At 58.3% G+C, this 21,362-nt stretch overlaps 1 protein-coding gene across 3 annotated transcripts; it reads right to left on the bottom strand.

Annotated features, from left to right (window-relative positions):
• Window positions 1-561: 561 nt before the first annotated feature.
• FAM76A (family with sequence similarity 76 member A) lies at window positions 562-14,896 on the bottom strand. Of its 3 annotated transcripts, XM_082777354.1 has the most exons (10): window positions 14,798-14,896; window positions 13,424-13,488; window positions 12,594-12,648; window positions 11,866-12,018; window positions 11,125-11,282; window positions 10,507-10,593; window positions 9,725-9,856; window positions 5,475-5,610; window positions 4,906-5,007; window positions 562-2,479 (listed from the first exon to the last, which is right to left on the bottom strand). In XM_082777354.1, exons 1-10 carry the CDS (start codon window positions 14,876-14,878, stop codon window positions 2,393-2,395), a joined length of 1,056 nt encoding a protein of 351 aa, XP_082633480.1. In that variant the 5' UTR covers window positions 14,879-14,896; the 3' UTR covers window positions 562-2,392. The 3 variants fall into 3 exon arrangements, with proteins under 3 accessions (XP_082633480.1, XP_082633482.1, XP_082633481.1); XM_082777356.1 differs by lacking the exon at window positions 9,725-9,856; XM_082777355.1 differs by lacking the exons at window positions 13,424-13,488; window positions 14,798-14,896 and adding an exon at window positions 13,070-13,340.
• Window positions 14,897-21,362: the final 6,466 nt, after the last annotated feature.

Here is a 21,362-nt window from a genome sequence, read left to right as displayed (position 1 = left end):
CTGCGGCTCCCCCGAGGGCCTGGGGTGCTCCCAAAGGGCAGCCAGCTTTGGTTCCCACCTTCTGCTGGAGAAGCAGGAGCTTTATGAATAAAAGCCCATCTGTTTTCCCTTCCAAACAGCCCCGAGATAAGGGGAAGGCAGAAGCAGAGCCCGCTCGGGCTGTTTGCACGGGTACCTTAAGGGGAAGCGCCCCGGTATCCTCTCGGCTCTTTGTTCCCTACCAGCTTTGTTTCTGCGCCCTGCCTCGCTGCGGCTGGGGAAGGAAACCCAGACCTGCTCCGAGGGAGGCAGAGCGGTGCTGGGGAGCGGGACGTAACCAAGGAACGCGGAGCCTAGCAACAGGCTGGGTCGGGAGGATTCGAAGATAGCGAGAAGTGGGAGCCAGGCAAACAATGGCACCAGGGGCTGCAGCGCAGTCCTTGGAGCAGGCAGGAGCCAAGAGGGGACGAGTCAGGGCCAGGGGGTGTTTTTTTTTTTTTCTTCTTTCAGGCAAATAAAGTGTCAGACACACACAGACAAGTTTTTTTTTTTTTTTTTTTTTTAAACACTTTAACATTTGTCAGAGTTTTTGTACAAATCAAAGCATCCCTTTTAAAATCTCCATTATTACAAACATACAAAGGAACGATGTTATTACTACAAATTATCAGCTACTCAACTTTGTCACAATTAAAAAAAAAAACAAAAAACCTTAACAGTATATACAGGGCCTTTCTCCCTCTGTTTGTTTCTGTAGCTTGAGGGAAGCAAAAAAGCAAAGCCCCCAATTTAAAAAAAATCCCACCAATGCACCTCAGTTTCTAAAAACGTGTGAAGTATAAAATTAGGTGAGTATTTTCCTGCTGTCACACTCTGGCAAAGTGTAACAAGTTTTTTTTTCCCTCACGTCAGAAGTATCTTTAAAAAAAAAAAAAAAAAAAAAGAAACAAAAAGATGTGGCAGAGTGTCTGATGCTGCAGCACGCTCCTTCCATGCCGGAAGCCAACATCAAAAAAGTGCCTTTGAGTAAAAGTCGTCTTTAGCAACAAAAAAAAGGAGAAAAAAAAAACTCACAACGTCTAGTTAAAAGCTTAATAAAAGCCCTGACAGAGCAGCCAGCCCTGCCTGGAAGGGCAGCTTTTCTCCTCGCCACCACCTACCGTCAGCGCCGCTCTGCACTAAGGTCTCGTCCCCTCCTCCTCCGCCCCGCGGGTCTCCAAACCCTGAGATGTTTCCTCACGCCCTGAAGCCATGCCCAGGAGCGCTCGAGCTGCTTTCCCCCGGTGCCAAGTGCTTGTTGTCCCCCCCAGGGGACGTGGGGAGCCGGGGGAGCGCCCACCCCGGGCTCTGGGGGCTCTGCTGCGGCTCTCAGCCGTTTCTGAGCGGCGCATCCCTGGTGCAGGGAACGTTCGTAGCCCTTTTATTCTGCTGGCTTTTCATCAGCAGCGAGAAATGTCCCCGGAGAGCCCCAAGAAACACTTCCTGGCTTGGGTTGCTGCCTGAGTAAGCGCTTTCCCGGAGTTAGCCTGGCCCCTGCTTCTGCTTCTGGCAGGGAGAGGGGGAGAAGGGGGCGAGCGCAGGAAGCAGCCGAGCCTCGAACTCTCCTCGCGTGAAGAAATGGAGGAGGAGAGGCTCGATCCCGCCAAGCCCCAGAGGCCACCGAGTAACCAGGGCTGGGATGAGGTGGGTCTGTCTGTATCGTTAAGCTCTGGCGCCCAACCCAACAGCTAGCGTAACAAAACAGGAAAACACCAAAGCCAGCAGTCGGCTTTGCCAGGCTGACACTGGGAAAAGGAAAAAAAAAAAAAAAAAAAAAAAAAGAAAAAAAGAGAAGAAAAAACAAAACCGAAACCCCTCCAAGATAAATACAGAGCCCCCATTCTGGAAGCGTCTTCAAAAGGGGTGGACGAACCGTTCTGAGCGGTGGCACAGCCTCCCAGGAACGTCTGTCGGGCTGGTGATTTATCGGCTTCCTTTGGAGGACGGCGCAGTCCCAGACCAGTCGGGCTCCCAGTGCACGCAGCTCCCGTCCCATCCGCGGAACGAGGGGCCTCAAAGCAGCAGGTCTGAGCCCAGCCACAAGTCTCTAACGCAGCAGGTTCCCGGGTGCTAAGAGAAAGGGGGTGGCAGTGGTAGAAACTGGTCGGGAAAACACTTTGTCCGGCCAGCAGTGCTTTGGGGAGGAGTGGGGTGGCTGGGACCTGTCCCCGCGGATCGCCACGGGGCTCAGCAGAGGTGGAAGCCAGACACACTCGAGCGTGCTGTCGGAAAGGCAACACACAGCAGGCGTTTCCGTCGAGGCCGCAGCAGTGGGAGAGTGACAACACCGAGGTTTTGGCTTCCAGCAGTCAGGCAGGCCTCCCGGACTCCTTGGCTAATGCTGGGGAAAGCTCCCAGATCGGGGGGTTTGGTTTTACGGGGAGGTTATTGCTCCCGACTTCTCAGGCTTTTTGCCCTTCGATAGGGCAGCTGCTTGCTTCAGGAGTTCTCTGTTCTTGGCCTGGAAACACAAGGAAAAAGAGTATTTAATGGCAGGGATCCGCGTGAGCTCCTGGAATCCTAAAATTGCCTGGACAGAAACTGCTGTTTGGTGAGCAGGGAGGCAGATGGGGCTGTGCAGCACCTCAGCCCCACCGCCCAGAGAGGGCTCTTCCCATCCCTCCCCCTTGTACCCTGCTCTAACACAGCCACGGGAGGTTAACGGGGCTGTGGTGAACTCAGACATCCACAGCTCGCATTAACCAGCCACCTCGCCAAGGTCTCTGGGACCAGCTTTCAATCCTCCTCTTCCCTTCCAGCAGCCGCTGCGGTCTGACAGCACCAGAAGCGGTGGAGAAAAACCCAAGGGACTCGAGGCCCCGTCTTGACTCTTGTTTTAGCAAGTCAAAGGCAAACCTCTCCTAGCCTGCATCCTCACTGGTGTGCAGGGTGGAACAGCTCACTCTGTTCGGCTTTGTTTCACCCCTGGTTTCTTGAGACGCTGCCAACGTTTTACCAGGGTTTTACCAGGACTCAGTGCTGCTCTGCCTGCACCCCTGCAAGGAGCCTCCCAAACCCGCCAGAGCACCCAGAGAAAGGAGCTCGGCTCTCTGGTTCAGACCAAATTAAAATCACAGCAACTTACAAACGAGGCTTTTTGGTCCCTTTTCACAAAGTCCTGAGCTCGCTCACCTCTGGCCCACACAGTGATTGATGCCGTACCGGTAGGGTAAGGGGCAGAACCCGCACAAAACCAGCCACAGCCCTTCTGCGCTGGTTTGCAGTGAATGATTGGATACACAAAGGTGGTTGGAGGAATTAAACCCTCCGCTCTGGTGCTGTGTGGGGTAAAGCAGCTTATTCTACCTCCTGGCAGGCTGGGAGAACACAGCACCCCTGCTACCCCTCTGTGCAAAGACAAGACAAAATAACCCACGAGCACATTCAAAAATTGAACCATGTGAACGCTCCAAGGCACCTACAGCGCACCAGGAGGATCTGAACTTTTATTTTGGCATCCGTGAGGAAAGTTTCCAGAGCCTCAGTCAGCACCAGCTGCAGGAACACATTCGGGTAGCAGAGAGGAGGAGCTCAGGGTGGTCCCACCCCGAGCACAGCGCAGCGGGCGGCAGACACGGGAGCCCCTCTCCACCCAGGGTGGCTGCGGGCAAAGCCGCTCGCGGGGCTGCCGCTTCCTCTTTCCCCTCAGAACCTCAGAACTGAGCAAGTTTAAGGCTGTTGGGAGGTGCCCGGCAGCTTTTGAGACAAGACAACCTCCTGCAACTACAGCAAAAGGCTCCCCGGGGACACACGTTGAGCCAGCAGCGCGCCCTGCCTCGGGAAAGCACCGCACGCAGGGGGGGCACCTCCCTGTCAGCCCCCGGCTTCACGAGGCAACCAAGAGGTGGAGGCTTGTGCCTGCTCCCAGCCGCACTAAGAACATCAGGTCATCCTTCGCAGGCCCAAAGCCACGAGACAGAAACAGCTCGGGGCTGAAACAGGATCACAAAAGCAGAACAGGCAGAAGGCTTTGGCTGCTGTCGGCCCCTCAACCACAAAGCAAAGCGCTGCCCTGCTCTGCAGGGTGGGAGCACACCCAGCCCCCTCCGGGCAGGCTGACATCGCTTCAGGACGTGCTTTGTGCAGGGGAGCTTGTGGGCACCAGCCTTCTGACAGCAACTGCAGCCTCCCAAACCCGTCTTCCTCTCTAATAATTAACTTGGGTGTGTGCAGCCGGAGGAGGGGCTGTTTTCTCAGCAGGAATATAAGCCTTTTGTCTTCTCCCCTCCCATTTCTCATTGCTAGGGCTTTAGATCATTATAAACCCCGGGGTAATTAAAGGGTGCAAAGTTCATTTCTAAGGCTGCCTTCTTCCCTGTAACCAGCTCCCCTTTGACCCGATCTCTTCAGTGGCTCAGAACGCGTTGGGGCTGATAGCCTGCCTGGTGTTCCCAGGGCCGTGACAGAAATCCTGCTCTCCCTGTTCCCTCCAGCTCAGGGACTTCTTTATTTGGACTACGGAGATAGAGCGCTAAGGGAACTGCCGACTGCTTCCCGATCTTTGTTCCCTTTGCTTACCGGCCACATAAATCACGTTAGGAGCTACAGGGAGCTGACAGAGGTTCTGTAACCTGGAGGAACGGGTTCAAACCCGGCGCTGGCAATAGTAAAAACAAGTCTGATGGTTCCCAGCTGGTCCACAAGGGACCCAGCACGGCACTTCACAACGCAGAGGGCCTGAGCCCGAGTAGAGAGCAGCAAGAAGGATGTAAGGACGGGTTACAGTGCACTGAGGCGTGGTGCGGGGCTGAGGCAGGGCAGAGAGGCTTGAGGACAGGGCTGAGAAGTGTTAGCAGAGCTGCCCGTGCAAAGGCTCGCGGGTTGTTCTCACCAGGAGTGTCCTCAGCCACTCCTAGGCACAGCGAATTAAAACAAAAAGGCTGTCACCTGTAACTGCTCCATGACCTCCTTGTGCGTCTTCTCCATCTGGTTCATCTTTGCCCTCATCTGTGACTCCTGGTACTGCAGGTCGGCTTTCAGCTCTGTGATCTGCAGATAAAGCAAGAGCGAGCGCATGAGCTGGAGGAAGGGATGACTGCCTTCACCCCAGGTGCACCCTGCCACGGGGAACGCCTCTGCAGAAGTTGTGTGAGACTACCCGAGTTTGGAAACGTGCTGGGGGAGTGCAACAGGACCCAAACTGCTCCATGGAGCTGCACAGAGAAGCAGAAGTGCCCAGTGTGCTGCTCTCATTCTGCACAGGGCAGTGGGATTTCTCTCTGCCTTGCCCCCACACGGAGGTGTCTGAAACTGGCCAGAAAATAGCCCCTTATGAAATGAGAGCCCCCCAGGTGGGTCCCAGAAGCCTCTAACTTTGGAAAGGAGGCAGCCTGGAGACAGCCAGAAAGCCTCTTGCTGGTTGCAGCAGAAAATGCTAGACTCTGCTGGAGTGTGATCTGTGTGAACGCGGCAGCTGTCAGCGTGCTGTGGGGAGGGGAGCGAGCCAAGGGCTCTACCTTCTTCTCCTTCTCCAAAATCATCTGATCCTTCTGGTGCAGCATCTTCTTTAAGGTAGCCACCTCCTCCTTCAGCTGGGCGATGATAACGAAGTGGTCAGTGCCAGGAGAGTCCAGGGCGAGGTCCGGAGAGAAGCTGCAGCAAAGAAGAGGGCAGGACTCTCATCACGACCCCTTCTCCTCACCGAGGCAGGGGAAATCCCACAGATGGCACTCGGTGGAGAACAGGAATTATTCATGACACACACTGTGGCCTCCAAACACGCAGGGTCTGGAGGCGTTACCTGGATCCCTGCCCCTGGATCCCACAGAGAATTTGGGAAGCACCCAAGATGCTGGGCAACAGGGTCCTCGGGATAACCCGAGTTGTGTCACTGCACCATCAGCAGGGACACAGGACTGCTGGGGGCGAACAGCAGCCAGCATCTGCAGCAATCAAGCAGTAATGATCCATTTTCAGACCAAAGAGCTGAGGCCAGCAATCAGAGAGCTGGTGAAACTTTACGCAACCACTTAGGAACTCTCCTCGCTCACAGGCAGTCCTTGGATGTACAGCAAAGCTCGGCACTCAGTGTAAACAAACATTCTGGCAAGGAGGGAACATGAAAGAGACACAAATAACCCCCAAGTTAAACAAACAAAGCCAAAGGAGACACCTAGATTAAAGTCAGCCCTGTCCTCAGCAGGGAAAAGGGGAAAAAGACAGGCTGGACTTCAGTATTTCGATTCCACCATGACACAGCAATGTAGGAAGAAGCTTCGTTACGGCTTCAGAGCAGGAAGGGCTCTTCAGGAAGACAGACAAACAGCCGAGGGCATTGCTCATCAGCCAGCTACTCTGACCTTAAGCAACCAGCTGAGAATGTATCCAGACATCAGCCACCCTCCTGCGGAGGTAATCCACACATCTTCCTCCAAGACACCCAGGATCTGGGCAGCCACCCCCAGTGTCACACTCCAGCAGATCACAAGATACGATAAGCTGCAGCCACAGGCCCAGGGAGCTCACCTGATCCCTGCCTGCCTTCTGTTCCTCACCGCTGTAATGCTAAGCTTGATTTTTATCTCTCGGTGCTAAAAGGGCAGCACACTCCCAGCCACACACCTCTGAAATGGCTGTATAAAAATTTAACAGTAATAAAAAAAAAAAAAAAAAAAAAAGGCAACAAAGCTTCACCTAGAAGATAACGGCCAGGCTCGAAGTTATCAGCCAGCGCTGCTGCCATAAAGATAAAAAGCCTTCAGGTTACCTGAATTTGGACATTTTTTGAAAGCCTCCCGAGTAGGCCAGCACACGTCCCGAAGCTTAGAGTCAGCTCTAAAGCTGGGAGGTGCAGTGGATGGGGCAGGCAGGGTGTGGAGCCAAACAAAGCTCCCCCAGGCACGCTGCCACCTCCGAGCCCTGGCCGGAGAGCTCTGGCTGCTCACCTCACACAGGGGGCTCCTCCAGCGCCTGGAAAGAATCCATCTGCTAATTAAAAGCACAGCCCTGGAGGGCAAGGACGTGGCAGCAGATGGGGAGCTACAGAGGGAAGCTGGAGAAGGGGCAGCTTCACAGCCCTGAAAGCCACAGGACAGCCCTGCGGCAGCGGGAGGGAAAGCTTGGCAAAGGAAAAGTCAGAGCACAGGGGAAACGCCGTGCACGTTTGCAGCACGCTGCCAGAAAAGCCACCCCAAGTCACAGCAGGTCCCTGGGGGCACGGGGGTTAGCACTGGCTCCTCACACTGGGCAGCCCTCAGGCACAGGAGAGGTTCAAACATGCATGCTGGAGGAGAGCAGCTCCATTTTCAAGCTGTTCCCGAGCACAATTTCCCCAAAGTGGAGGCTCTGCAGCGTGCTGGTGGGTGCTCAGCACCTCGCCGGCGCTAGCAGTAGCTTCAGTTTCCCACTCAGCGCAAATGTGCTGGGGAGGAGAGAAGGGAAGGAGGAAAAAAACACAAAAAGGCAGCCTCCACACAGGAAAAAAATACAAAATCAAGTCTTCCTCACTGAATTCTACCGGTTAAAACAAAGTCTGGCGTGCACCACTGCCTTGCCCAGGCAGGCTGCCCTCCTGCTGTGTCCTGGGGTGAGGAGCAGAGCGGGGAGATGCTCGGTTTCCCCGAGCAGGAATCATCAGCTCCCTGGCAGCTCCCGTTGCGAGCAGCCAGGAGGCGAGCGCGGCCCTGCCACCCAGCGGGGAGAAGGGACAGGAGGTGCCACCAGCCCTCCGCCGAGCGGCACGGGGCTGGCACCAGAGCTTTGGGGCCTCCACAGGTCCTCCTGCCGAGGACGTGGAGCACAGGCAGGTTTTCTGCTGCCCAGCTGCTGCAAAATCCACCCTCAAAAGCGTCAGTGGGCAAATTAACGAAGCTTTCTCTTCCTCCCCCCTTTTTTTTTTTTTTTTTTTAAAGGGTTTCGAGTCAGTAATGAAAGCTTTCTCTGTCTTTAACTCCACATTAAGGAAGCCTGAGGCTCCAAAATTAGAAGGAGAAGTGACAGATGCACGTCGTTCCTTCAGCAGATGAAGAATAAAAACCAGCAACCAAAGCAAACCAGCAGCACCCAACACGTCCCCATGGGTGAGCTCCGTCCCACGGGGCTGTGCCCCCGGCCGGGGAGGTGTGGGCTCTGTGAGTCCCAGCAGCCTCAAATTCATCCCGCAATTAAGGGACTTGATGAGCTCCCACTGCCTGCAGTGGAGGCAGAAAAAAACAGAGCTCTTCCACAGACACCTGCCTCTCCAGAGAGTGGAACAGAAACCAAAATGCCTGCCCTGAACTCGACACCTGTTAAAGGACTGAAATCAGGCAAAAGAAAAGCCAAGCTTAACGAGTTTGCTGTTTATGTCAGGCCGCTGTGAACGGGCACAAAGCAGGCTGAGCTTACAACAAAAACACTTTGTTCCCAAAAAAAACATCCAAACCCACAGGAACCAGCACTGAGCTCCCACTTCCCCTATCGCCAGCAAAAGCAGGAGCAGTTCAGCCCAAATCCTAGTGCTTTCAGCAGGAGCCAGGACACTTCCATGCTACCAAGAACATTTTTACTCAACGCAGCCCTGGCAGAAGGGGGTGAGGAGGCCCAGGCCCCGCTGGGGCACAGCAGAGCCCAGGGCTGAGGGGTGCTGGCAGGAGAGCGGGGTTTGTGGGGCACGGGGTGCTGCAAACTGTGCTGGGAGCTGCTCCTGGTGAGCCCCTCGGGTACCACCCTGCTGCCAAAAACCCCCGTGCCCCACCCCAGGCCCTGACCCAGGCTGATTCTGGGGTGCCTCGAAGAAAACGGTGCAAGAGGGGAGGCTTTTAAGGGGGGTTCCTCCTCAGCAGCTCCACAATCACACTTAATGAAGCACCATTATCATTCCCCTCAGGAAACGCAGCCCCGTGTCTATTTAAGGCAGCTGCAGCTCGCCTGCTCCACAGCACGTTGCTGAAGCCCTTCAGGAGCTGCTAAAATTGCACTCGGTTCGTTACTGGGACTCATCAAGAGCCCGTGGCAGAGACCACAGCCCTGGCAGGAGCTGGACTGACACATCTGACGTGAGAGCAAACAGAAAGAAAGGCATCTGATTCCTCCAACGACTGCTCCTGCTTTGCAAGCAAATGGCTAGCAACGAGACCTTTTGCTTCCTGGGGAGGTTCACACCAGCAGTGGTGCTACCAGGGGTTGCTGAGTCTCACCCAGGCTTTAACGAGCAGATAAAAGCACCTGGAAACATCTGCAGCCCAGGGAGCAGGGGCAAAACGGGGCTCCAGAGGGAAAGCAGCACTGATGGGCAGAGAACTGGTGCAGAGACCGGTCTCCAGGCTCTCCTCCAGCTCCCCCAGCGTTACGGGCAGCCGGATGACTCCTCCACAAACTGTGCTCAGCTCCCAAGCCACAGTCAGCCCTTAATTTCTTTCCATTTTAATAGAAAATACGGTTCTGGCACCAAGCGGTCTTGTAGACCACTTTGTGGGAATCACTGCCCTACAAAATTACTGAAATCCTCTTCCCCATACCAGCATTTCATCTCTAAACACTGCCCAGAGGTTAACGGTATCTACAGGAGAGGTGATGTGATCTTGAAGAGACCTTCAAGGCAGGCAGGCGGCAATTAATTACCCGGTGCTCTAACGAACCCTTTGGCACTAAAAAGCCTACGCTCTGGTCCACGCTCCCAATTCTCTGCTGTTTGGAAGGAGATCCATGGAGAGGGGCAGCTTCCAGGTCTGAGACACTTCCCGGGGAGGGAGGGCAACAGGGGGGAGAAAACAAGAGGTGATCTCACTTCAGGATGTCAGTGCCTTGAGAAACAGGACAATGGTGGGCACCGAGACTCGGGTGGGAAGCAGCCCCCTGCGCCAACGTGGACGGGGCACTCTGGATAGGGGGACAAAGCATCTCGGGAGAGGAAGGAACGCTGAGAATCAGAGAGGAAAGGGAGGAATGAAAATATGCATGTACAAGACCATCAGAAAATAAATTAAAAAAAATCCATCTCAATCTCCTGTTTCTGCTAGCGACTCCCGTTGTGCTGCGCACGCAGCCAGCGCAATCCAGCACAAACTGTGGCAGCAGAATGGGACCAGCTGCGTCGAGCAAAGCTGTCTGATTGCTTGGCCCTCCCCCCGAAGGCAGGAGGGGAAACGGGAGGTGGGTTTTGATCCTCTCCTCCGAGGCCATCTCCCCGCAGAGCAGTCTGACAGCCCAGAAAGCACAAAAACTGCACAACTCCGCAGCGTAGCCGGCAGCCACCCCTTCCCTGTAGCTGCAGGGAGGGGATAAAGCTGAGCTGGCTGCAGTTTTTGTAATTCTGGTGAGCTCAGCCAACGAGCAGCTCCTGTTCTAGCAGGCACAGGTACCCCGCATTCCTTTCTTTTTGCAGTCTGTGTCTAAAGGCCAAGTCACACTGCCCTGCTGGGTTCTGGGAAGCTGCTCACGCGGCCCCTTTAGGTCCCAGAGCCCCAGATCCCTGCTCTAGCATAAAGCTTCCTGCTGCCCGCACGCCACTCTCCTGCATGAAGCTTCGCCAGACCGCCCACCCACAATTTCCCCATGTAGCAGGCTCACCTGTCACCATTGGCAGATATGGCATCAAACTTGGCTTTCTTCTTTGGGATTTCGTTCTGAATAGAAGAGGTGGATAAGGTTTTCTGGCTAGAAAAACAAGGAAATCGTATGTCAGAACCTGAATGATTTGCAGTCAAAGAGAGAGGAGCAGCTAAATATTCCCACCCACTTTGAGCCTATTAAGACAAGGTTTCCTAGCACAAGAACGAACAATAAAAAATCATTCCTTGAAGAGCAGCTGGAGACTAAAAATAAACAGAAAACAACGCGTCAGCCAGATCAGTAGGTAGGTGAGGAACTCATGCTTAAAATCTGCATTTCAATCAAGTTTTACAAATGCAATTTTGCTTTAATTGTACACAGGTTCAGCAAGTCGAATCGCTAAGCAGCACCGGCGGACTACAAGCCTACACCAGAACAACGGTGCTTGCAAAGCAGCGACGCCTGACTTCGCCAGATTCCCCCAAACAACAGAAAACTGCCCAAACCCATCACTGTTTTGTGGTCCCGAGGCCAAGGCACTGCTCCCAATAACTTCAAGGCGTGAGGAGCAGCCAGGAATCCTCCTTGCTCACCTCGGAGCAAGCCCAGCCCGACAGAACGGTGCGTGCAGGTTACCTGTTGTAATGGCTGCCGCTGCTGAGCCTGCTGTACTGCTCCTTCTCTTGCAGGCTGGCTCGGGACGAGCTGCTGAGGTGTTTGCACTGCTCTTTGGTCTTCTGTAGGACCCGTTTATAGGACAGTGTGCATAACCAGCAGAGCAGCTTCCCGTCCACCTGGAGGGCACGAAAGGGAGACAGTTTTGTCTTGCTTCCTGCCCGCAAACGAAGCAGAGCGAAGACAAGAAGCACCTTGGGGCTTTAAGATCACAAACAAGCAGAGACTCAAAAAGGATCCCTCGGGAGCCTGGGAAGGGTAAGAAGTGCATTTGGTACGGCTGGTGTGACGCAGGCAGCACTCAGTAACAGCACTTCTGCTAACTCCAGTCCCTGTCAGGCTTTGCTTACAGGCTGTAAGGCATCACCCGTCCATCAGGGCAGGCAAATGGCACCAACACCGTTCCCCACCCCTCTCCCCCAGCAGGCACCTCGTGTTTCACTCAGAGGCCCCTTCTCCTTCGCCCCCTCACCTACCCTCCAGCCAAATTCAAGACATCCTCCCCAGCACACCTGGCAAAGGAGCAAGGGGGCTCAAAGATTAAAAAGCTCCCAAATCAGCTCCCACAGCAAAGCCCGGCTCCAGAAACTATTTCCCACTCAAGTGACACCCCCTTCAGAAAAGCCAGGCAACAGGTGACAGGGCAGGCAGTCGCTGCCAGCAGCCTCGTTACCTCCTCAGGCTCCTTTGAGGGGTACTGACCTTCTTCCTGTCATCCTTCCTGTCAAACGCACACTGCTGCTTGCACTGCTCGCAGGAGTGCGGCGGCCCGTACTTCTTCTCGGAGTTGGTGCAGCGCTGGCACTTGTTTCCGATGAACGCTGCGATGATGTTGCAGTACTGGCAGGGCTTGGGCTTTAAGGAATGAGACCAAGCAATATTGTAGTGCCTCCTAACGACATTAACACTCTGCTCCTTCCCCTTTCTCCCCAGGGCTTCAGAACGTTTATTTCCCCGTACCAATCTAGCTATAATGTCGATCCAGGAGACGTAACTGCGTTTGGGCCCCTGGTCTCTAGCTAAGTGTGTTTAGCTGTGACACCTCGACCGTTTATGAAGCGCTAGGAAATCTTCAGCAATATTTATCACCAAAATAGAAACAATCAAAATCTCTGCTTCAGCTTTCAGAAAAGCAGGAAAACGGATTTATCCCTGCTTCCTGCGGCAGTCTCAGTTTGTACGGCCGTGTTCTGGTTTCTATTGGATCTCCAAGAGTTCATTTCCTGGTCTAAAATGATGCAGAGCTGCTCTTTTCCATACTAACAGAAGAGAAAGGTAAAAGCTTCACGCTTGAGGGACCTGCGAGTTATTGATCAGTCATGCCATTATGACAGAGCCAGCCCATAAACTGCTCTGGGATCCAGCAGGATAAAGACAAGAAAGATGAAAGGACAAGAAGAGGCTGGGGCGAACGGGCCCCGCTCACTTACTGTGCCGTAGAGCTTCACGTTCTGAGCACACTTCTTGCATATCGTGTTGGTTTTGCTGGGAAGAAGCAAAGAAGAATCATGTTATTAACACTTCCCCCAAGAACACCAAACCTCCGCGGTCAGGATCCCCCCGCAGGCTCCGTCTCCAGTGACGAGACCGCATTCGTCTGCACTGGGGACTCCGATATCAAAGCGCGCTTCCCATCCCCATCTGGTCGGGGATAATTTGGCAAAAAGTGGCATTACGGGGAGCTATCTTTTAATTAAGGCATCCCCAGATGACGCCAGTTTTTTGTCCTTACAGACACAGGCGTCTGATCGCTGGCTAATTGGTGGCAGGCGTGATTCAGCAGCGACAGCCTCACTCCTGGAGGTCTGCGCTCAGTTATGAGGTGAAGGCAGGTCAGCACAGAGCTGAGCTGTCCAACAGCACAGGGAAGAGCACCCCACACAACGTCCACACGCTTTATGCTCACCCCATCCTGGCTTTCCCCATCCTTCCGCTGTAACTTGTGAAAATGCACAAGGGCAGAAGCACAGGAAGCGTATTAAGGAATAATTTCGGGTAGCAGGAATCAGGTAGGAGAAAACTCACGGGCAGGTGTGCCCAGAGCCCTCAGCGGGTGATGCAGCTGAGCAGTGACCGAAATAAATACCCAGGGGAGAGGAAGAGATCCAAGGGCACTGCGTGGGCACAGTGACTCGCCCAACAGACTCGTGAAGACGACCAAAGGTCTCCCACGCCTCCCAGAGCGACAGCGGGGCTCAGTCAGAGGCGTGCAAACACCACGGCTCGGTTGTAGGGCCGGCCTCGGGGCGGGCACGCTTACCTCTCCTGCTGGAACTCGGTCCTGCAGTAGGTGCACTTGACGATGGGGTGCGCGATGCGGCACTCCTGCCCCGAGAGAAGCGGAGGGTGAGGGGCAGCGGCACCGTTCCCCAAAGCCCAGCTCCCCTCGGGGCCTCCCCCCAACCTCAGGCACTTGTCAAACCCCAAACGTTTCCTCCCCGTGGGGCTGGGAGCAGGGTGACAGGCACAGAGCGTGGCACAGGTGATCCCTGAGTAAACCCAGCCTCACCCCCAGGGCTCTCCCCATACCTCGGGACGCCCCAGATGCCCCAAATACTCCCCAAACATCCCCCTAACGGCCTCGTGGCACCCTCCTCAACCCTCCAGGGACCCCAGAATGCCCCTAAACAGCCTTCAGTGCCCTCAGGTCCCCCTGAGGAGTGGCCCCCAACCCCCCAAATGCCCAGGTTCCCCCATCTGCTCCTTCACCCCCAACCCCCCCAAACCTTAGGGTCTCCCAAATGCTCCCAGCCCCCCCCAACAGCCCCCAGTCCCCCTCAGTGCTCTCCATTTGCTCCCAGCCCCCCTTACACACAGCTCCTTGGTGAGCCCCAAAAGCCCCCCTCAAGGCCCCAGACACCCCCAAGTCCCCTCAGCAGCCCCCTCAGCTCCCCCAAGTGCCCCCCGGCCCCAAATCCCCCCCAGCAGCCCTGCCTCACGCAGCCCCTGACTTCCCTTCAGGGCTCCCCCTCACTTTCCCTCAGAGGACCCCACCCTCCTCCCTTTACCTAAGAGCCCCCCCCAACCTCACTTTCCCTCAAAACCCCCCTCCTTTCCGTCAGGAAGCCCCCGCTTCCCTCACTAAGCCCCCCAGTTTCCCTCAGAGGACCCTCACCTTTACCTAAGGGTCCCCCCTTTCCCTGACCCCCCCCTTTCCCTCAGAGAACCATCACCTTTACCTCAGAGCCCCCCCCTTTCCCTTAAGACCCCCTTTATTCCCTCAGAGGACCCTCAATTTTCCCTCAGAGCCCCCCCTTTCCCTCAGAAACCCTCCCCTCCCGTCACAGCCCCCCCCTTTCCTCTCAGCCCCCTCTTTCCCTCAGAGACCTTCTTCCAAGCCCCCCCTTTTCCTCAGAACTCCCCCCAATTTCCCTCAGGGCCCCCCCTTTTCCTCTGAGTCCCCCCCAATTTCCCTCTCAGCCCCCCCTTTCCCTCAGAGGGCCCCCTTTCCTCACAGTCCCCTCTTTTCCTCAGAGATCTCCTTCCAAGCCCCCCCTTTCCCTCAAAGACCCCCCTTTTCCTCAGGAACCCCCCTTTTCCCTCATAACCCCCCCTTTCCCTCACAGGCCTCCCTCTCAGCCCCCCCTTTCCCTCAGAAACCCCCCAATTCCCCTCCCAGCCCCCTTCCCCGCACCTTGCAGAGCTGCTGGCCCTGGCTGAGCGCCTCGAAGGGGAAGCGCTGGTGGCACTTGGTGCAGGCGTACAGCGCCGCCATCCCGCCGCCGCCGCTGACAGGCGCAGCCCGGCCCGCCGCGCCCGCCCGCCCCCCTTTACCTCCGCCCCGCCCCCTCCGCCCCGTTCCTCCCCTCCCATTGGCCGCCTCCCCCGCCGCTCCACGCGGCCGCCGCTCCTCATTGGCCGCCGCGCGCGTCGCTCCGCGGGGGGGGCGGGGCGGGGGCGGCCCCCGCCCTTTCCCCCCTCCGCGAGCGTTGTTGCCGGGTGGGGAGGGGAGGGGAGGGGGCGGTGACGTCACAGAGGGCGCGCGGCGGTGATGCAACGGCCCCGCGCGTGACGCGGCGAGGGGGGGGGGGGGGGGCAGGCGGGGAAGTCTCGCGAGAGCGCGGCGGGACGGGACGGGACGGGAGGGGAGGGGAGGGGAGGGGAGGGGAGGGGAAGGCGGAAGTGGGGGGGGGCTGGGGAAGGGCCAAGGCCAAGGGCAGGGGGCGGGGAGGGGGCGAGGGCCTGGGGATGGGCTGGGTCAAGGGCAGGGGCCTGGGGCTGCCCAGGGGCTGGGGTGGGTCAAGGGCAAGGCCAAGGCCAAGGCCAAGGGAAGGGGCCTGGGTCCAGGGCCTGGGCCTAGTCCTGGGCCTGGGCCTGGGCCTGGGCCTGGTGCTGATGGTGCTGCCCAGGGGCACGCTCCCAGTGGGGTTTGCTCCACCTTGGGCCAAGGAACAGGGCTTGTGCCCGTCCATGGGCCTGGGCCTGGGCCGAGGGCTGGAGCCTGGGCCAAGGTTAAGGGTCTGGGCCCGGCCAGGGGTCTGGGCCCGTCCTGAGGCTTGGGCCTGGGCCTGGCCAGGGGCCTGGGCCTGGGCTGAGGGCTGGGACTTCAGCCAAGGACAAGGGTGTGGTGCTGTCCAGGGGCCTGGTTCTGGTCCTGGTCCTGTCTGGGGACTTGATCTGGGTTCTGGCCCTGTCCAAGGGTCTGGTTCCACCCAGGGGCATGGCCCCGGTCCTGTCCGGGGGCTTGATCCTGGTCCTGTACAGAGCCCTGGTCCCGGTCCCATCCATGGGCCTGGCCCTGGCCCTGGTCCTGCCCACGGCCTTGCTCCATGCTCGGCTTGATCCCCGCTGTGCCAAGCGCAGGGCCCCATGTGGGCCCAAAACCAGGAATTGGGGTCAGGCTGAGCCCTGTAACTGCCCCGTCCCGTGTCAGGGAGCACAGGGCGAGGGGCACGCGGCAGCCAGCTGCTGCGGGGGGAAGGAAGGGAGCGGGGGGCTGCAGGAGGAGCAGGGCAAGGGGGAGCAGAGCTGGGGAGGTGGAGACGGGCATGGGGTGCAGGCAGGGCAGCCTGACTGTGCCTGAGAGGTCAGATGTAAGAATAGGAGGAAAAGGAAGGGAAAAGGAGGTAGGAGGGAGCATCTGCAGCCAAGGGGAAGCCTGGTTTTCCTCTGCCCTGACTCCTGGCCCGCTGCGAGGGCAGCTGGGCCCAGGCAGAGCCCAGCCCGACTGCGACGTGCGTGGGCTGGGAGGGTCCGGGCACGGGGCAGGACCAGGGCTGCAAATCATCCCCTGCACAAAGAGGGCGATTCACTCCTTTTATTTCATTTTATTTTTCAAGGCAGCAGGTGTCATTCTTACAGCGTGACGCCGAGCAGGTGCTGCGGACCTCCAGACGTGCTGCCCACCCAAACAACCCGGGGAACCCACGCGTTGTGGAGTTAAAAGTCCTCTGCGAGCCCGAGGCGAAGCGAGCAGGGCGCCGTGGCCGCGTTAACGAACCCGCAGCCGCTGCTTCTGTGCCTGCCTTGCCCGACATCGCCGCGTTCTTAAACCCTGCGTGCTCCCAGGGCCGCTGGGGATACCTTGAAATCTTTCAGAAACTTACTTTCCCATCTTCTTTTTCTCTCTCTTTTTTTTTTTTTTTTTTTTATTCCCTCCTCGCAGCAGCTCACGGAGTATTCCCAGTCCTGGCTTGTGCGAGTGGTGGAGCTGAAACCCGAGCTGCTCAGCGCGGCGCTTCCCGAGCAGGACCGGGGGAGTGCCTTGGGTTTTTAGCAGGGCTGCGTGGGTGTGCATATTAAACTGAAATCCTGCTGTGCTTGGCTACCTCGGGGACTGGTTATAATCGCCGGGCAAATATGCTGTGTGTAGGAGAAATGCTTAATTTCATGAAATTCGTTGCGTTGCGGCGGGGGGAATGGCAGGCGGTGGAAGCAGAAGGCAGAGCGGGGCTTGGCAGAGGCGGGCGGGGAGCTTCAAACAAAAACCCTTCAAACAAACCAGGGGCTGGGATGCTGGGAGGAAGGGTTCTGAGGGAAACGGGGCGGAGGTGGAGGATCGGGGCCGCCCGGCTCCCCGGGGTCTGACAGCGCACCTGGAAAACGTAAACGCCACGAGCGGCTTGTGGCGAGAAACAAAAACCTCCAAAAAAAATTAAAAAATAAAGTCAGGGGGGTTGCAAATCTCTGGAGCTGCAGGAAGGGAACGGTTGGTTGGAGAATGCGAGCGAGAAACCTGCCAGAGCAGCCACGGCCGCCAAGGGAGAAGCGTTTGGCTGAGGACGAGCGTTTGTGAGGCTGCTACTGAGGGAAGGGTGAGAGGAGAAGAGCCGTGCAGGAAGGCCCTGCCTCTGGTTTGCCACGCTCGCCTCGCCAGCAGCCTCTCGCTCAGCATCTCCTGGAGGCCAACAGCTCTGGTCTCACTGGAGGCAGCCGCTTGTGCCCCGAAACGCTCCAGTTTTATAGCAAAAAGCGACGTTTCCTGTCCCAAAATGCAGTGTTTGTCACCCCAAAACCAAAGTGGGTTTGTCACAGGGGTCCCCCCATCCACGCACCCGCTGTGGGAGGTGCAGGGAGCTCACCACAGCCCCCGGGAGCCCACCCCAGGAGCTGCCAAACCCACTCGTGTCCAGCTGCTGCCCCCCAGCTCCGCCTGCGGTTCCATCCCAATCACTTACGGATGATATTTCCGTGTCCCGGCTCCCCCCGTGCCCCCGGCCTGCTGAATAATTACCTTGTTTTGCGCGAGCAGCCAGAGGTTTTCGCGGATAATTCATCCTGTGCTGACAGGCGGCCAGCTTTGGGGCCAGAGAGCGTTTTCTGGCCACCTGGCAGGGCTGCGGGGGCTCCCCAACCCCCTGAAATCCCAGCTGCCCTGCCTCGCAGGATGATTTACCTTGGTGAATTCGGCCCACCCCGAGCTTCTGGATGGGGTTTCTGGGTGCGTGGACAGAGCCATCCCCCAGCTCTGGGTGCTCTCGCCTGCAGAAAGCATTTTTCCCTGCAACAAAAACGCCTCCCAGGGGCTGTTTGCCACGGGGCGCTCCATCTCGCCTCGCTGGGCTCTGAGTACGAGGGTCAGAGCCCAGCCTGGAGCCGGGATTGTCCCCAAATTCCCGTCCCTGTCTCAGCAGGGATTGGGGTTGGAGAGGTTTGGGGGCAGCCAGGAGGCTTCCAGCCCCGCCGGGAGCTGGGGACCTGGCACGGGGCTCGGTGCCTGGGCAGCTCGGGGAGCTCCACGGGGGGAAAATGGAGCTGGAGGAGCCCCTGGCAGCGCTGCAGGGGAAAGGCTGCAGCCCAGGGGCTCCGTTTTAGGGGCATATCGTGATGTTAGCTGGTGGGGGAAGAAGCCCAGAGCCCCCTGCTCGCCCCGATGGGCACACGGGGACCCGGCTGTGCCAGGGAACAGCGGCTCCTGTCCTGTGCCTGGTGAGGACAGCGGGGAATTCATGGGCACAGGGGTCCCAGGGGGAGCTGAGGAGCCCTTTTCCCCCCCAAGGAGACCCCACCATGGATGGAGCACCCATCCCTGTCCCTGTCTTGAGGGCACGGGGCCACCAGCCCCGAGGATGTCCCAGCTCCGAGCTGCCCATGCTCGCTGCCTGCTCAGCCCCACATCCACCCCCAGCACCAGAAGCTCAAACGTGTGGATTAAATCTTAGTAAGGGTAAATCTCCCAGCCCCATCTGCTTTCCCCAACAGAGGCTTTTAGGGTGTTTGCTCCTCGCTGTGCCTGGTCTGGGGCTCACAGCTCAGCCCAGCAAGCAGCAGGCCGCTTCTCAGGTGCCTCCTTTCTTAAATTCTCCCCCTCCAAAAAAAATAAACCCATCTTTTCAAGCTCCCAGCCGTGCTTCACCACCCACCCTGGGAGCCTCGGCCGTCCCCGGTGCCACAGCTGCAGAATCCCAGGCTCCTGCCAACCCCTTCCTGGGGGCGCCCACCCCGCGGTTGCTCCCGCAGCCTCCTGCGTGTTCGGCAGCGAATTCAGAGCATCACCCGCCCGAAGGGAGCCTGAAAGTCACGGCTCCCTGAAAGTCACGGCCGGGTTTATCGACTGCAGGCGGGGGAGAATCGAAGCTGCTCAGCCCCAGCCTCCCCCCAGAGCAAACCCCCAGCACCCCCCGTGCCGCCACCGTTCCCCTCCCAGCCCCGCGTTGGAGTCAGCAACCCCTGCCGGGAATGATTGAAGACCCCTTCGGAAATCAGTGCGGCAAATTGCCCGAGAAGCAGGTGAAGGAGGGAGAGGAAAACGAGGAGACATCACGGCCCTCAGGCGGGAGCCAGCGCGGCGCTCCCCCGGGGAAGGAAGCACGCTCGCTGCTCGCCCCGGCCATTTGCTAGACAAAATAAGGGTGTTACGAGGGTGGAGCTGCTCAGCACCGCTGCCCTCGGCCACCGCAAGCCCCTTTTGGGAAGGATGCAGCCCCTGCGTGCACAGGGGAATCGCCTTCAGCTGGAGGTGCGGGGCCGGGCACCCTCCACCCCGTTGCTTTGGTCTCGGGGCCCCCCGGTCCCGTTGCTTTGGGAGCTTTGAGGGTCAAAAAAATAAAATAAAATGCAGCGGGGGAAGTCCCATCCGTGGAGGTGGTGCTGTGCCCCCTCTGTGGGGTGCCACGGGCAGGGTTTTGTGGCTGTGCTGGATGGGGGTGGCGTTTCGGGTGGGGGGTGCGTCCGTGGGGTGCTGCAGAGCAGCCAGAGGTCGGCCAGAAATGTGCAGGGGCTCCCACGTCCCATCCCCCCCCCGCCCAGGAAGCCCCCCAGGGTGTTCGGGGGGCTCTGCCCATGCCACCAGCATGACTACAGGGGTCTGTGCCCCGTGGCCAAGGGGACAGAGCCCAAACCCCTGGGGGCTCCTCCTGCTGCGGGACCCCCACCCCTGCTGCCCCCCAGGAGGTGCCAGCGGGGAGCACCACGCTGCAGGGGACACCCTGGGGACACCGCTGTCCCCGTGCTGTCCCCGCCACCCCCTCACACACCCCCCACTGGCAGAAGGTCCCCCTTTCCCAGGGGACACACAGGGCCCCCCCCCATCACCAGCTGCTCCCCCAGGACCCCCAGGGTGCGCCCAGCATCCCCAGCTCCCCGCCACTCATCTCTCCACCCTCGGCACCATTTCGAGTTCCCCCCCCAAATCGTGTGGGGTTTGGGGCCAGCCTCCCCACGCCACCTCTCTGAGGACCCCAGAGCTGGAGCTGGAGCCCCCCAGGAGCTGCAGCTCCGGTTCCTCGGTCTGCTTCTGGCGTCTGCTTCCCCTGAAATCCCCGGGGACGGCAGCTGCTGGCGGGGGGCACAGCCAGGGCAGGATGAAAGGGGCACCCTAGGGGCTCAGCCCCCTGCCTCCCTCCCCAAAACACCCCTAGGAGCTGCCTCTGCCCCTCCTGGGGGCTCCCCCCAGCTGCTAAATGGGCTCAGATGGGGAGGGCAGAGCTTGGTGGTGCCAACAGCTCCCACCTGGGACACCAGCACCCCACCAGCACCCCACCAGCACCCCACCAGCACCCTGAGCGCTGCAGCCCCCACACCACACTGGGGGACAGCCACGACCCTCTCTGGGGCAGCCCCACAGCAGCAGCGGCCTCCTAAACCCTTGGGGCTCCTGCTGGGGTTTCCCCCAGCCATGAAGTTTTGGGGTAAAGCACTGGAAAAGGGTGAAAAATGGAACGTGGCAGAGCTGGGGCAGCAGCTCCACGCCTGGCTGCTCCCCGGGGGGTTGCACGGAGCCTCCGTGCCCCAGGGATGTGCCCGGGAACCCGCCCTGTCCCCCTCCCCGTGGCTCTGTCACCGTCACCCACCTTCTTGCCCTGCACCCTGCGTCCTCCCAACGCCCAGGAGCACCCACAGCACAGGGGATCCTTTGGGTTCCTTCCATGCTTGGAACATGAAAACCCCCAGAAATCCTGTTTTCTCCCCAAATATTTAAGGAAACTGAGGCACCAGGCACTGACACACGTGGGGGCCCAGAGAAGAGGACCCAGCATCTGCTGGGAAGGGGGTGCTGGCACTGAAATCCTTGGGGTTAGGGGACACAGAACCCAGACGGGGAGCAGGCTGGGTGGGGGGGAGACACCCCAGCACCGCGGACAGGATGGCTTCTCGCAGCATTTATTGCCAAAATGACAAAACACCTCCCCAAAACCCCTCTGCCCTCCTGGCTGCGCTGCCCCCCTCCACCCCACGGTCACCTCGTGGTGCCCCACATCCAGCCAGAGCTGCACAGGGGGACGCGGTGGGGACAGGGCACGCGTCGGGGCCGCGTCCCA

This window comes from Aythya marila (assembly GCF_965140915.1).
Source record: "Aythya marila genome assembly, chromosome: 22".
Taxonomy (NCBI): domain Eukaryota; kingdom Metazoa; phylum Chordata; class Aves; order Anseriformes; family Anatidae; genus Aythya; species Aythya marila.
The sequence above is the reverse complement of the archived record's forward strand: the minus strand, read 5'-3'. Positions and strand labels throughout refer to the sequence as shown.

Coding starts and splice junctions, on each gene's coding strand:
- FAM76A (XM_082777354.1), bottom strand. CDS start 14,878: ATGGCGGCGCTGTACGCCTGCACCAAGTGCCACCAGCGCTTCCCCTTC. Junction 12,649..13,423: donor ACCGAGTTCCAGCAGGAGAG/GTAAGCGTGCCC, acceptor GCTTCTTCCCAG/CAAAACCAACACGATATGCA. Junction 2,480..4,905: donor AGGTCATGGAGCAGTTACAG/GTGACAGCCTTT, acceptor TTGTGTTTCCAG/GCCAAGAACAGAGAACTCCT.